The sequence below is a fragment of the Rhinopithecus bieti genome, unplaced genomic scaffold, assembly GCF_001698545.2.
Source record: "Rhinopithecus bieti isolate Rb0 unplaced genomic scaffold, ASM169854v2 scaffold_38691, whole genome shotgun sequence".
Lineage (NCBI taxonomy): Eukaryota > Metazoa > Chordata > Mammalia > Primates > Cercopithecidae > Rhinopithecus > Rhinopithecus bieti.
The window spans coordinates 1,811,278-1,825,559 of NW_016816690.1; the positions used below are offsets into that span (position 1 = coordinate 1,811,278).

Genomic DNA, 14,282 nt, shown 5'->3' on the forward strand with positions numbered 1-14,282 from the left:
AAGGGTGAACCTCAGGGTTAATGTGGTCCATGAGAGAGTTGTGAAAAAAGGCCTTCTAGGGAGAGGGGCCAGTGACCCTTGTTTCATGGACTCTAGCAGGGCAAGGGTTAAGATGCAGGGCCAGGAGAAGTGCCCCACCCAGAGGAGGGACCGGTATGTTAAAAGGCAAGCAGCTCAAGGAAGAGGAAGGGACAGATCCTCCCTGCATCCAAAGGCCTCCTCAGTCTGCAGCTCCAGCTCCAGGTAAGTGCACCTTCTCCGGGTCTGTCTGCCTGTCTGCTTGTTGGTCTGACCAAAGGAAACCTTCTGCATCATTATGCCATCTCTAGCTTGTTTTAACACTGGCCCTGGGTCCCTATGAGATCTCAACAGACCCTAGCTCCAGTCCCCTTCCCATAACCCACCTGGGCTGTGCCTGACCACAGAATCAAGGAGATGCTGGCCTGGGAGGGAGCTGTAGAGCAGGGAGCAGGGCAGGGAGCTGTGTGTGTCCAGCCCTGACCTGTCCTGCTCTGCCCCCAGCCCCTGACAGTACTTTTCAAGCCATGCTTCCTGTACCCCCAGTGGGGCCCTGGCTGGGATATCATCATATACTGTAAGTTTGAGATGAGACACTACAGTATAGATGATGTACTAGTCCGGGCACCCCCAGCTCTGGAGCCTGACAAGGAAGACAGGAGAGATGCTGCAAGCCCAAGAAGCTCTCCGCTCAGCCTGTCACAGCCTACTGACTGCCAGGGCACTTGGGAATGGCAAGGAAACCGTTACCATTACTGAGTTTAGTAATGGTAAGGGTTCTCTTGCTATACCCAGAAAACGTGCCAGGAAGAGAACTTAGGACCCTGGAGACTACTGGAAGGGAGACTCCAGCTCAAACAAGGCGGAGTGAGGGCATGGGATAGCGGGTGGGGGAGGGAATAGATACATTTTCTCTTTCCTGTTGTAAAGAAATAAAGATGAGGCCAGGCACAGTGGCTTACACCTGTAATCCCACCACTTTCAGAGGCCAAGGCAGGAGGATTTCTTGAGCCCAGGAGTTTGAGACCAGCCTAGACAACACAGTGAGACTCAGTCCCTAATATTAAAAAATAAAAATAAATAAATAAAAGGAATAAAGATGAGAACCAGAATGCCTGTCTTTTATTAGTATCCAAGACTGGGGAGAGGGATGAGGTGGGAGAGATCAAGAATTGGGGAGCAGATGGGAGGCGCTACCTCATTCAGGAGACATGAGTTCTTATCCAAGTTCAAGGTGAAGGAAATGAGGGCGTGAAGAGAAATCTCCCTACCAGTAACAGCGACTCAGGGAGAAACTCTGGGCCCATAGCTAGCTGGAGGTAGGGTGATATTGCTCCCACCAATGAGCCATCTTCTTAGCTACACCTTTGTAGCTGTGGTCCCAGGCAGAGGAACCACCTGGAAACTGAGCTAAGGCCAGTTCCTTCTTCCAACAGGAGACACAGCTGGGCAGGGAATATGCAGACTCAGCAGGGCCAGGCCAGCTAGCAGCCAGTCAGTGTTCATGTCTCTCACCAGTCCCTAGAGGGTCCCTAGCCAAGGACAGATCTGGTCAGTTCCTGCCAGCAGCTTGAGCTGGAATGTCCTGGGAGGGTCAGTAGAGGGTGGTCACTTGAGGAGCTTCACAGAGAGGTGGATGTCAACATCACAGAGGAAGATGTTCATGAGGTCGCGGCCTGCCTCCTGTGCTATCTGGGAGATCACATGGCCCTTCGGACCAATCAGCAGTTTCTGAGGGTATATGAAAGAGAAGGAAGACAGGAATGATGGCACATGCCTGTAGTCCCAGCTATTCGGGGGGCTGAGGTGAGAGGATCCTTTGAGCACAGGAGTTTGAGTTCAGCCTGGGTAAAAGTGCAACCCCTCTTTAAAAAAAAGAGAGGGTGGCCAGGTGCGGTGGCTCATGCCTGTAATCCCAGCACTTTGGGAGGTTGAGGCAGGCAGATCACCTGAGGTCAGGAGTTCGAAACCAGCCTGGTCAACACGGTGAAACCCTGTCTCTACAAAAAATTAGCTGGGCATGGTGGCAGGCACCTGTAATCTTAGCTACTCGGGAGGCTGAGGCAGGAGAATCATTTGAACCCAAGAGGCAGAAGTTGCAGTGAGCTGAGATTGCGCCTCTGCACCCCAGCCTGAGTGACAGAGCAAGACCCTGGCTCAAAGAGATTAAAAAACTAAAAAAGGAGAGGGTTAGGTGCAGTGGCTCACGCCTATTATTCCCAGCACTTTCGGAGGCTAAGGTGGGTGGACTGCTTGAGCCCAGGAGTTTGAGACCAGCCTGGGCAACAGAGCGAAACCCCTTCTCTACAAAACATTTTTTTAAATTAGCAGATGGTCAGGCGGCACTTTGGGAGGCTGAGGCGGGCGGACAATTTGAGTTCAAGAGTTTGAAACCAGCCTGGCCAACATGGTGAAACTCTGTCTCTACTAAAAATACAAAAAATTAGCTGGGCATGGTGGTGGGCACCTGTAATCCCAGCTTCTTGGGAGGCTGAGGCAGGAGAATCACTTGACCCCAGGAGGCGGAGGTCGCAGTGAGCAGAGATCGTGCCACTGCACTCCAGCCTGGGTGACAGAGTGAGACTTTGTCTCAAAAAAAAATAAAATAAAAAAATTAGCTGGTCCCAGCTCCTCAGGGGGCTGAGGCGGGAGGATTGCTTGAGCGTGGGAAGTCAAGGCTGCAGTGAGCTGTGATCCCACCACTGCACTTCAGCCTCAGTGACAGAGCAAGACTCTGTCTCAAAAAAAAGAAAAGAAAAAGAAAAAAGAGAGAAGGACATGGTCCTGCTCTCAGGGCTCCAAGCTAGGGGAAGAACTCCTGTCAAACATGCCTAGTCTCACTTACCATATAAGATTCTTTGGGCACCAGAAGCTTCTGTTGGATAACTAGCTCCCCACCTGGTCCTTCCTCCCATACTGCCGTCTTCTGTACAGGGAGACAAAAGATTAGTCAGTCATACTCCTGGGTAAAGGTGTGTGTCTGGTAGAGAGCCCCGAGAACCCTTCGCTCTGTACCTGCTGTACATTGTAAGGCACCTCCTGAGGCAGGTGCTCTAGGAGCTTCTCTCGGATAATGTTGGCGCAGATCTCTTCTGGTGTCTGGCTAGTGAGGACTGCACTGTGGTACTCCCAGGGCCCTGGCTGGGCCTGTGTCAGGAGGTATTGCTGTGGGAACAGAGGGAATAGATGGGCATCTTAATCCCAACCAGGACTTTTCTCATTTTTGCTTCCAGGAGGAACTTTGAGGGCTGTCTTCATATGGTAGAAACCAAGGGCCAGGCTATGGCCAAGACTAACTGACCTTTAGTGTTTTCACATCCTCCTGGTTTAGGGCTGACAACATGAAGATCTCCTTGAAGTGGGGCCAGCCAATCCTCTGAGGGTTTCCCACAGAGAGTGTGTTTGGGTCCTTAACTGCTGGGCTGGGGCAACGGGTACCAGGGTGTGAGCGGAAGGCCTGCCTCATCTCGAGCTTTTTGCCGTTGACCACACCTTCAGTGAGGGCTGCCGTGAGCTCCAGGAGAACTGACTTCCGCTTCAGACAATCTACCTGGACATGGGGGATGGGCAAAGGGTGTGTGGTCAGAGATAGGGGACTTGGAGGGAAGTAGACCCCTTCCTCGGGTGGGTAGTGCTCACCTTGTTCATGACCAGGACACTAGGGATCTGGGAGAACTTGGTCAAGCACCTGAGCAACTGAGGGCTGAGCTGGTTCCGTGTCCACTTGTCTGAGACATCCACAAGAACCACAACTGGAAGATGGCAAGGCAAGAAGAAGGAAAAGGAAATGGTCACTGTTCCTCCTGCCCTGACAAAAACTTACATGGTATGAGCTTGGCTTTCGCCCCACAAACTACCAAGGAATGAAAGGCCATGACCCCTGTAAACTGGGCTTAAGGTTCCCATCCTGAACCTAACCAAGATCAGCAGATTCCATGCTCTTCCATGGATCTTCCAACAAAGAGAGCTCCAGGTGGTGCCTGAGGGACAGACATACATCAGTCAGGAAGGGTCTTATGACTCAGGCATTTCTGATGAGGGATGTTGTATGGTAAAGGGGTTTTCCAGCCCCTATAATGGAATCTCCCCACCCTGTTTCAGTGCCTCCCCCCATATCCACCCCAATTCCACCACCATTACCTCTTCTGTTTACCAGGACTGATAATGCCAGGTGTGTCAAGTAGAATCTAAAATCAGGAAAGTGAGATACCCAGACCCCAGGAGAAAAGATTATGACTGGGAAGTGAGACAGAGGCTACCTGTGATGTCAGGAGCCTGCCCTCCCTCCTCAGTCAAGCTATTATTGACTTTAGGTTTATTTATTTTATTTTATTTTATTTTATTTTTGTTTATTTATTTATTTTATTTTATTTTATTTTTTTTTTTTTGAGACGGAGTCTCACTCTGTCGCCCAGGCTGGAGTGCAGTGGTACCATCTTGGCTCACTGCAACCTCTGCCTCCCAGGTTCAAGCAATTCTCCTGCCTCAACCTCCTGAGTAGCTGGGATTACAGGTGTGCACCACCGCACCTGGCTAATTTTTGTATTTTTTTAGTAGAGACAGGGTTTCACCATGTTGGCCAGGCTGGTCTCGAACTCCTGATCTCAAGTGATCCACCCACTTTGGCCTCCCACAGTGCTGGGATATGTGCACTGCACCCAGGCTGACCTTAGGTTTTTACCATTCTGCTTTGATGGGATCTTGGAGAAAGACGATGACTGTGAATATAAGGAAGATTAGGAAGCAGTAAACAGAGAATGAAATCGGCTGGGCGTGGTGGCTCATGCTCATAATCCCAGCACTTTGGGAGGCTGAGGTGGGCGGATCACCTGAGGTCAGGAGTTTGAGACCAGACTGGCCAACATGGTGAAACCCCATCTCTACCAAAAACACAAAATTAGCTGGGCGTGGTGGCACATGCCTGTAGTCCCAGCTACTCGGGAGGCTGAGGCAGGAGAACTACTTAAACCTGGGAGGCAGAGGTTGTGGTGAGCTGAGATTGTGCCACTGAACTCCAGCCTGGGCAACAAGAGTGAAACTCCATCTCAAAAAAAAAAAAGAGATAATGAAATATTTCTGACTAGATGCCAGGGGAGGGCAAGGTAGAGACAGAACTGTACCATGCCTTAAGGAAGAGGAAACCCCCTTTCCTGGCCGGGCATGGTGGCTCACGACTGTAATCCCAGCACTTTGGGAGGCCGAGGCAGGCTGATCACGAGGTCAGGACATCAAGACCATCCTGGCTAACATGGTGAGACACCGTTTCTACTAAAAATACAAAAAATTAGCCAGGTATGGTGGCGGGCGCCTGTAGTCCCAGCCACTCAGGAGGCTGAGGCAGGAGAATGGCGTGAACCCAGGAGGTGGAGCTTGCAGTGAGCCAACATAGAGTCACTGGACTCCAGTCTGGGTGACAGAGCGAGACTCCATCTCCAAAAAAAAAAAAAAAAGAAAACCCCTTTCCTCAGATAAATGAATGTAACCATCATTTTCTTCAAGGCTGATGGTAAGGGAGACCCTCTTAGCTTCACCCTCTGTCCTGTTTCAAGGACTCCCTTTGTAGGTACCCACCACCTGGGTCTCCTTCTCTGTGATGACCCCCAGAGCTTGGCAGCGAGTGGTATGCACCTTCTTGGAAACAGGGAACACCTGCCATGAACAAAGGAGTCTCAGTGAGGTCCCAGATCCCTTCAAGACCATCCCTGAAGGCATGGCAAGAAGTAAAAGATGTAAAGGGTAGGATGGTCAAGGGTGTAGCATACCTTTCGGCCCAGTAGCTGGTTGGAGAGTGTTGACTTCCCTGCATTCGGGGATCCCAGGAGGACCACTCGTAGGACCCGGGGATTCTCAGGCATATCAGGGTGATGGACCAAGAGGAGATCCTGCTCATCTATGTGCAAGTGGGAAGAGGCGTGAGACACAGTGGAATCTGGATTTCCTGTCAGGTGCTTGTTCCTGCCCGCCCACAAAGGGAGCAGGGATACAAAATTAGTGCACCAGGTTGAAGGCACCTAGACCTGACTTTGAGACTTTGGCCCTTAATTTACATTAATTTATAAAGTAACTCTCTGAGCCCTTTAGTTTTCTCATATGTAAAATCTAGTTGATATTAACGGTACCTACTTATCAGCTTATAACTTTTTTTGATGACTAGCAATTGTGTAAAACAACTCAGCACAATGCCTGGCACTTTATACTCAATTACTGCATGTAATTATAATGTGTAGCTGTGCCTGAGAAGTGTACGTACATTTAAGCAAGCTGGACTACACAAAGCCAGATAATTCCTCAGCTCTCATTCTCTCACCCTACTAAGGGTGCTATGAAGGCTCTGCAAGCTTTCCCAGTCTTTTTTTTTTTTTTTTTCTGAAGGAGGGACGGGAGGCAGGGCTAGGGGTCAAGAAGGGAGAGGGCCCAGTCTTTTTATATTATCTCCTTATGACACCATTTTGCAATCACCAGTTTGTGTCCAGTCTCCAATACCGGACTCTGTTTGAAGAATAAAGTGTGCTATTTTCCAGGTGCAACTGTGTCTTGACAAGTAGATGAAGCCCAACATGCATTTATTGGATCAAATTTGCTTCCCATGTCAGGGTGCAGAGCCATAGTTCTGCTTTGTCTGTGGCCCTTCAATCTCATGTGGCCCTTCAATCTCATGCTCTTTAGTGAGCGCCTCTGGTTGTGACCAGATCGTTTCCTTCTCCCACTCAAACTGTTATTTCTCTCCTGTGAGATTTTTCACTGCTCGTCCCTGTCAGGGCCTCAACATCGTTTTCTATAAAATAGAATCAAAGACAATATCCCCAGAAACCTTTCAGTGCTAAAAACGTGACAGTTCCGGGCAAACCTATCAGGGCTCTTTACCTCTGTGCATGGACACCGCGGGGACGCAAGAAGTCACCGAACTGTCGGGCTGAGAGAATCCGAGGAAGTGGTCCAGGGCAGAGCCCTGGCCATAATTCCGAGAAGCCGAGGCTAAGCGGAGACCAGAGAAAGCGGACCCCGCAACGCAGGACACGCACCTCCGTTGGAAGCCTAAGGGTGAGGAAAAAGGGATCACCCGCTCCCTCGCGACATGAGGGCCCACCTGCCAGACCCTTAACACCGCTTGAACAAGCCCAGCCCCGCGCCAGCTGGGGGCAGCCATTACAGCCGCAAGGCACTCCGGGAACTGACCAGGAGCGTTCCTACGATTGAACGGAGCGGCTGACGAACCAGCGAGTAGGAGAGAGGTAGGTCGGCCCAAATGGAAAGCCGAGACACAGGGGATGTGGGCGGGAGGAGGAACCGCTCTGGAGACTGGTCGAGGCAAAGGAAGTGGGGAAATGTGTATTTAGAATCTGTGCAAGCATGGAAGCGTGGTGGTAGTTTTGGACTCCCGTACACAACGTATTTTTTTCTTCTGCCAAAGTTTTGTAAAAGGCCTTTCTGGCCACGTCTCCTAAACTACATTTCCCATGAGGCCAAATAGCAGAAACCGTCCTTCCATCGAGGGAGGAATGGTTGTGGGACTGGGAGGGGGCACTGTACCCCCTGTCCCCATAAGGGTTTTGTTGTTGTTTGTTCCTAGTCCTTTTCATCCTTTGGCCTGCAGGATCCTCTCCTAGCCTTACTTTGCCTTGCCCTAGAGGTCAGCGGTGGCCCTGGGCTATCAGCACCTTTGCTTTATACTAGGCTCCTGGAAGGAGTGGTCCTTGGATCGGTGTTTGGGATGAAGAGCAGGTGTGCATTTCCCTCCTGTAAGCTTCGGCTACTGTCTCCTATCTGAGGTCATTCCTTTATGGAGAAAAAACAGAGGGTTTGCAAAGGAGGAAGAAGCAGCTTAGCCACCTAAGCTCTCCTAGACCGTTCTAGCAGCTGGAGAAACTCCATTTACCTTGGTCTGTTTGAGGCCTTGAGCCCTCTTCATCCTTTGTAGCCTCTAAATCAAACACTTGAAACAGAGATACACCTTGGTAGAGGGGAGTTTAGGAAAGAAGGTTCTTAGAGTCAGTGCTCATTCTGTCGCCCAGGCTGGAGTGCAGTGGCATGATCATAGCTCACTGGAACCTGAAACTCTTGGGTTCAAGCGATCTTCCAGTTTCAGCCCTCTTGAGTGGCCAGGACTACAGGCACATGCTAACATGCCTGACTATGGAGGAAGATGTATAAAGCATCTACTAGCAAGCTCTGTCCCGTGCTGGGGATACATCAGTGAACAAAATAGACAGAAATCTCTATCACGGGACTTCGGGGACCTCATCTCTAAAATAACAAAAATAACAAAAATATGACACAATACAGTATAACAACTATTTATATAGCACTTACATTGTATTAGATATTATAAGTAATCTAGAGATGACTTAAAGTCATCTCTTACTGCAAGAGAATCAGCAGATTTTGGTATCCATAGGATGGGAGGGTGGAAATTATGGTATCTAAATTCCCTGGGAAGACATGACTGTATATTCTGGCTATCCTCAATTTCTCTCCTCCCCTTCTCTCTTTTATTTTATTTTATTTTTTTGAGACAGGGTCTTGCTCTGTCGCCCAGACTGGAGTGCAGTGGTGCAATCATGGCTCAAGCATTCCTCCCACCTCAACCCCACTAGTAGCTGTGACTATAGACCTGCTGCCACCATGCCTAGTAATTCCTTTTTTTTTTTTGAGATGGAGTTTCGCTCTTGTTGCCCAATCTGCAGTGCAATGGCACGATCTTGGCTCACTGCAACCTCCACCTCCCGGGTTCAAGTGATTTTCCTGCCTCAGCCTCCTGAGTAGCTGGGATCACAGGCATGCACCACCACGCCTGGCTAATTTTGTATTTTCAGTAGAGATGGGGTTTCTCCATGTTGGTTAGGCTGGTCTCGAACTCCCAACCTCAGGTGATCCACCCACATTGGCCTCCCAAAGTGCTGGGATTACAGGTGTCAGATACCACGCCCAGCGCTAATTTTTAAATCTTTTGCAGAGACAGATTCTCACTATGTTGCCCAGGCTAGTCACGAACTCCTGGCCTCAAGTGATCCTCAGCCTCGGCCTCCCCGAGTGCTGAGTTTACAGGCATGAGACACCATGCCTGGCCTTTCCCCAGATATTTTTGTTCTTCAGTTGGTTGAATTCCTGGATGCTAAACCCTTGGATATTGAGGACCAATACTGAACAGGAGAGGGCCGTGGGGTTAATAAAGGATTTTCTTCTTTTTTAAGATGAAACTTTTATTTTTTTTGAGATGGAATCTGGCTCCCCTAGGCTAGAGTGCAATGGTTGAATCTCACTGCAACCTCTGCCTCCCAGACTCAAGCAATCCTCCTTCTTCAACCTCCCAAGTAGCTGGGACTATAGACGAGGGCCACCACACCCGGCTAATTTTTTGGTAATTTTTTTGTGCAGATGGGGTTTCACCATGTAGCCCAGGTTGGTCTTTAACTCAACCTACTCCACCTCCCAAAGTGCTGAGATTACAGGCGTGAGTCACTGTACCTGGCCTGAACATTTTTTTTTCTTTTTTGAGACAGAGTCTTGCTCTGTTGCCCAGGCTGGAGTGCAGTGGCACCATCTCGGCTTACTGCAAGTTCTGCCTCCCTGGTTCATGCCATTCTCCTGTCTCAGCCTCCCAAGTAGCTGAGACTACAGGCGCCCACCACCATGCCCGGCTAAGTTTTTGTATTTTTAGTAGAGAGGGTGTTTCACTGTGTTAGCCAGGATGGTCTCGATCTCATGACCTCATGATCCGCCCACTTTAGCCTCCCAAAGTGCTGGGATTACAGGCATGAGCCACTGCACCGGGCCACATTGTTTTTTTAATTAAAAAAAAAATTTGTTTTGAGACACAATCTCACTCTGTTGTCTGGGCTAGAGTATAGTGGTGCAATTTTGGCGCACTGCAACCTCCACCTCCTGGGCTCAGGTGATTCCCCTGTCTTAGCCTCCCAGGTAGCTGGGACTACAGATGTGCACGACCACGCCCAGCTAATTTCTGTTTTTGGTCTTTTTTTTGAGACGGAGTCTTGCTCATCGCCCAGGTTGGAGTGCAGTAGTGCTATCTCGGCTCACTGCAACCTCCACCTCCCTGGTTCAAGTGATTCTCCTGGCTCAGCCTCCCGAGTAGCTGGGATTACAGGTCCCCGCCACAACACCAGCTAATTTTTGTATTTTTAGTAGAGACAGGGTTTCACCACGTTGGCTAGGCTGGTCTCGAATTCCTGACCTCATGATCCGCCTGCCTCAGCCTCCCAAAGTGCTGGGTTTACAAGGATGAGTCACCATGCCTAGCCTAATTTCTGTATTTTTTATAGAGACAGTCTCTCACCATGTTGCCCAGGCTGGTCTTCTTCTTCTTCTTCTTTTTTTTTTTTTTTTTTTTTTGAGACTCCCAGGCTGGAGTGAAATGGCACAATCTCATCTCACTGCAACCTATGTCTCCCAGGTTCAAGCGATTTTCCTGCCTCAGGCTCCCAAGTAGCTGGGGTTATAGTCTTCTGCCACCACACCTGGCTAATTTTTTGTATTTTTAGTAGAGATGGAGTTTCACCAGGTTGGCCAGGCTGGTCTCGAACTCCTGACCTCAGGTGATCCACCTGCCTCAGCCTCCCAAAGTACTGGGATTACAGGTGTGAGCCACCGTGCCTGGCTTGGCCCAGGCTGGTCTTGAACTCCTGGGCTCAAGTGAGCCACCTCCTTTGGCCTCCCAAAGTGCTGAGATTACAGTTGTTAGCTACTGCCCCTAGCGTTGGAACACTTTTTTTTTTTTGAGATGGAGTCTCCCTCTGTTACCCAGGCTGGAGTGCAGTGGTGCGATCTCAGCTCACTGCAACTTCCACCTCCCGGGTTCAAGCAATTCTTCTGCCTCAGCCTCTTGAGTACCTGGGATTACAGGTGTACCCCACCAAGCCCGGCTAATTTTTGTAGTTTTAGTAGAGACGGGGTTTCACCATATTGGCCAGGCTTGTCTCAAACTCCTAACCTTGTGATCCGCCCGCCTTGGCCTCCTAAAGCGTTGGGATTACAGGCGTAAGCCACCACGCCTGGTGAAACATTTTTTAAAAATCTTTGATTTTTATAGAAAGAACCTGTTCAAAACTTGCCAGACACCACACACAAGAAGTTTCCAGAACCACAATGATGAAAAAAACTAAAACTGACAGAAGAAAAGAGGCAAACAGAACTGACAGAACAAACAGAACAAAAATACCCCAGGCTAAACTGTCTCAAAATCAAGGTCCCAGTTGACCAGAGGATTCTAAAGAAACTCATGTGGCCAAGAGTAAGGAGACCCCAATGCCTGAGCAAGTACCCAGAGTGGAAGGAAAAACAATTCAGATATTCAAACCACAATCCCTGCCCACTGGCCCCTCATGCTGTCAAGAGTGAGGCAGAGGGCTTCACAGCTTTATGGGGCAGAGAAGACAGTGATGACAATAACTTGAATAATGGGAGGAGGGGGATTTCTTTTTTTTTTTGAGACAGAGTTTCACTCTTGTTGGCCAGGTTGGAGTGCAATGGCACGACCTCGGCTCACTGCAACCTCCGCCTCCTGGGTTCTAGGTGATTCTCCTGCCTTAACCTCCTGAGTAGTTGGGATTATAGGCATGTGCCACCATGCCTGGCTAATTTTTTGGATTTTTAGTAGAGACGGGGTTTCTCCATGTTGGTCAGGCTGGTCTCGAACTCCCAGTCTCAGGTGATCTGCCCTCCTCGGCCTCCCAAAGTGCTGGGATTTACAGGTATGAGCCACTGGGATTTACAGGTATGAACCTGCGCCTGGTGAGGAGGGGAATTTTTATATTTCAACTTTTTTTTTTTCTCTTCCCTTATAGGGGAAGAGGAGAGAGTGGTAGCTTGAAGTTAAGGAGAAAACAGTGATTTTTTTTCTTCTTCTTTAATGTAGAAAACATCTAGGAATGGCAGACTGTCATGAAAAAAATGCCAAATTTGGCCAATTCCTAAAGGGAGGTGGGCGTTGTTATGAGAGGTACTAGCCTTGGGTGTTGCAGCCTCTTGGAAGAAAACACTCCAGATACAAATATTTGGGGGTGAGAGAGTAGAAGGGGGGCCAGAATGGGGAACCCTTAAGTGGTACCAAAATTAGCTGCCGCCTGCTCCCGGCTGGTGAGTTCCTGGGGTGTAGAGAGTAGCAGGGAAGGAATTGGGGTCAAAGAGAAAACAGAGATGCTGATTAAAAAAAATAAAAAAACTCTACTCAAGGCTCCATGGCCCTGGGTCTGAAGAGCAGAAAACCGCTAAGTGTCAATTACAGTGCTTTCTTGAGTCATCCCCCACTGAACCTGAGCTCAGTTCTGGTGGGGAATCAATGCTGCCTGGACTGGGGGTATGGGCTGGTGGCCCAGTCTAGACTCTTGGCTCCCAGGGGAGAGGGGAAGGGGGCGTCCCCTGCTGGAGACTATATATATGACAACAACATATATTCCTGTATTTGAACCGCTGTGGGTCTTCTGAGCCATTTCCCTACTTGAATTTCTTTTTTTTCTTTCTTTGAGGCAGAGTCTTGCTCTGTCACCCAGGCTAGAGTGCAGTGGCCCGATCTCGGCTCACTGCAACCTCTGCCTCCCTGGCGGTTCTTCTGCCAGGGAGATTCAAGTGATTCTCTTGCTTCAACCTCCCAAGTAACTGGGATTACAGGCACCCACCACCACACCAGCTAATTTTTTTTATTTTTAGTAGAGACAAAGTTTCACCATCTTGGCCAGGCTGGTCTTGAACTCCTGACCTTGTGATCCACCTTCCTCGGCATCCCAAAGTGCTGGGTTTACAGGCGTGAGCCACTGTGCCCAGGCCCCTACTTGAATTTCTTACCAAGGGCAGAATAGTGGATTTTTCCCCTGCTAATCATTAATTCATTATATACAATATAGTTATCCATAGAAACACCCCTACTCCAAACTCAGACCATGTGGTTGGATGAGGCTTACTCCAGGCAGGGAGCACACAACCCAGAACCCACTCAATCAGCATATAACATTCTCTTGCCCATGATGATTGTTTTAGGGATGGGCACATAACCCAAGGAGATAAAAGGTACAAGGAGAATTTTGCTTCTTTCCCACTGGAGCTGGATGTAAGAAGACATAATATCTGGAGCTGCTGTAGTCATGTCGATACCAGAAGGGGAGAGCCAACCCAGAGAAAGCTGTCATTTATTCACTCACTCAACAAAAATCTATTGAGTACTTGCTATGTGCCAGACACTGTTCTAGGGCTTAAGTCACCCACTTCAGCCTTCCAAAGTGCTGGGATTTCAGACGTGAGCCAACATGCGCAGACCCCATCTGCTTCTCTCTCCTCCATCTTCACTACACTATTTTGTTTTTCTTTAATTAATTAATTTATTTATTTTTGAGATGGATTCTTGCTCTGTTGCCCAGGCTGAGTGCAGTGGCACAATCTCGGCTCACTGCAACCTCCACTTCCCAGATTCAAGCAATTCTCCTGCCTTAGTCTCCGGAGTAGGTGGGATTACAGGCGTACACCACAATGCTTGGCTAATTTTTTGTATTTTTAGTACAGACGGGGTTTCTCCATGTTGGCCAAACTTGCCTCGAACTCCTGACCTTGTGATCCGCCTGCCTCAGCCTCCCAAAGTGCTGGGATTATGGGCATGAAACACCACGCACGGCGCACTACACTATTTTAGTAAGAAAGATAAAGTTACACCTTGTAACTTGGGGTCAGGGAAGTTTTAGATTTTTTCTTTTTCCTTTTTTTTTTTTTCTTTTGAGACGGAATCTCTCTCTGTCATTCAGGCTGGAGTGCAGTGGCACTATCTCAACTCACTGCAACCTCTGCCTCCGGGGTTCAAGTGATTTTCCTGCCTCAGCCTCCCGAGTAACTGGGATCACAGGCATGTTCCACTACACCCGGCTAATTTTGTATTTTTAGCAGAGACGGGTTTCTCCATGTTGGTCAGGCTGGTCTCAAACTCCCAACCTCAGGTGATCCACCCACCTTGGCCTCCCAAAGTGCTGGGATTATAGGTGTCAGACACCACGCCCGGCGCTAATTTTTTTATTTTGAGACGGAGTCTCGCTCTGTCGCCCAAGCTGGAGTGCAGTGGCCGGATCTCAGCTCACTGCAAGCTCCGCCTCCCGGGTTCACGCCATTCTCCTGCCTCAACCTCCCGAGTAGCTGGGACTACAGGGGCCCGCCACCTCGCCCGGCTAGTTTTTTTGGTACTTTTTAGTAGAGACGGGGTTTCACCGTGTTAGCCAGGATGGTCTCGATCTCCTGACCTTGTGATCCGCCCGCCTCGGCCTCCCAAAGTG

General features: G+C 49.3%; 1 protein-coding gene across 1 annotated transcript; it reads right to left on the bottom strand.

Moving 5' to 3' along the window:
• Positions 1-1,112: 1,112 nt before the first annotated feature.
• On the bottom strand, positions 1,113-7,238 carry ERAL1 (Era like 12S mitochondrial rRNA chaperone 1). Its single transcript, XM_017855082.1, has 10 exons — positions 6,883-7,238; positions 5,781-5,908; positions 5,590-5,667; positions 4,159-4,205; positions 3,937-3,998; positions 3,658-3,770; positions 3,320-3,568; positions 3,034-3,183; positions 2,864-2,944; positions 1,113-1,749 (listed from the first exon to the last, which is right to left on the bottom strand). The coding sequence occupies exons 1-10, from the start codon at positions 7,163-7,165 to the stop codon at positions 1,627-1,629; spliced, it is 1,314 nt and encodes a 437-aa protein (XP_017710571.1). The 5' UTR covers positions 7,166-7,238; the 3' UTR covers positions 1,113-1,626.
• Between the last annotated feature and the right edge of the window lie 7,044 nt (positions 7,239-14,282).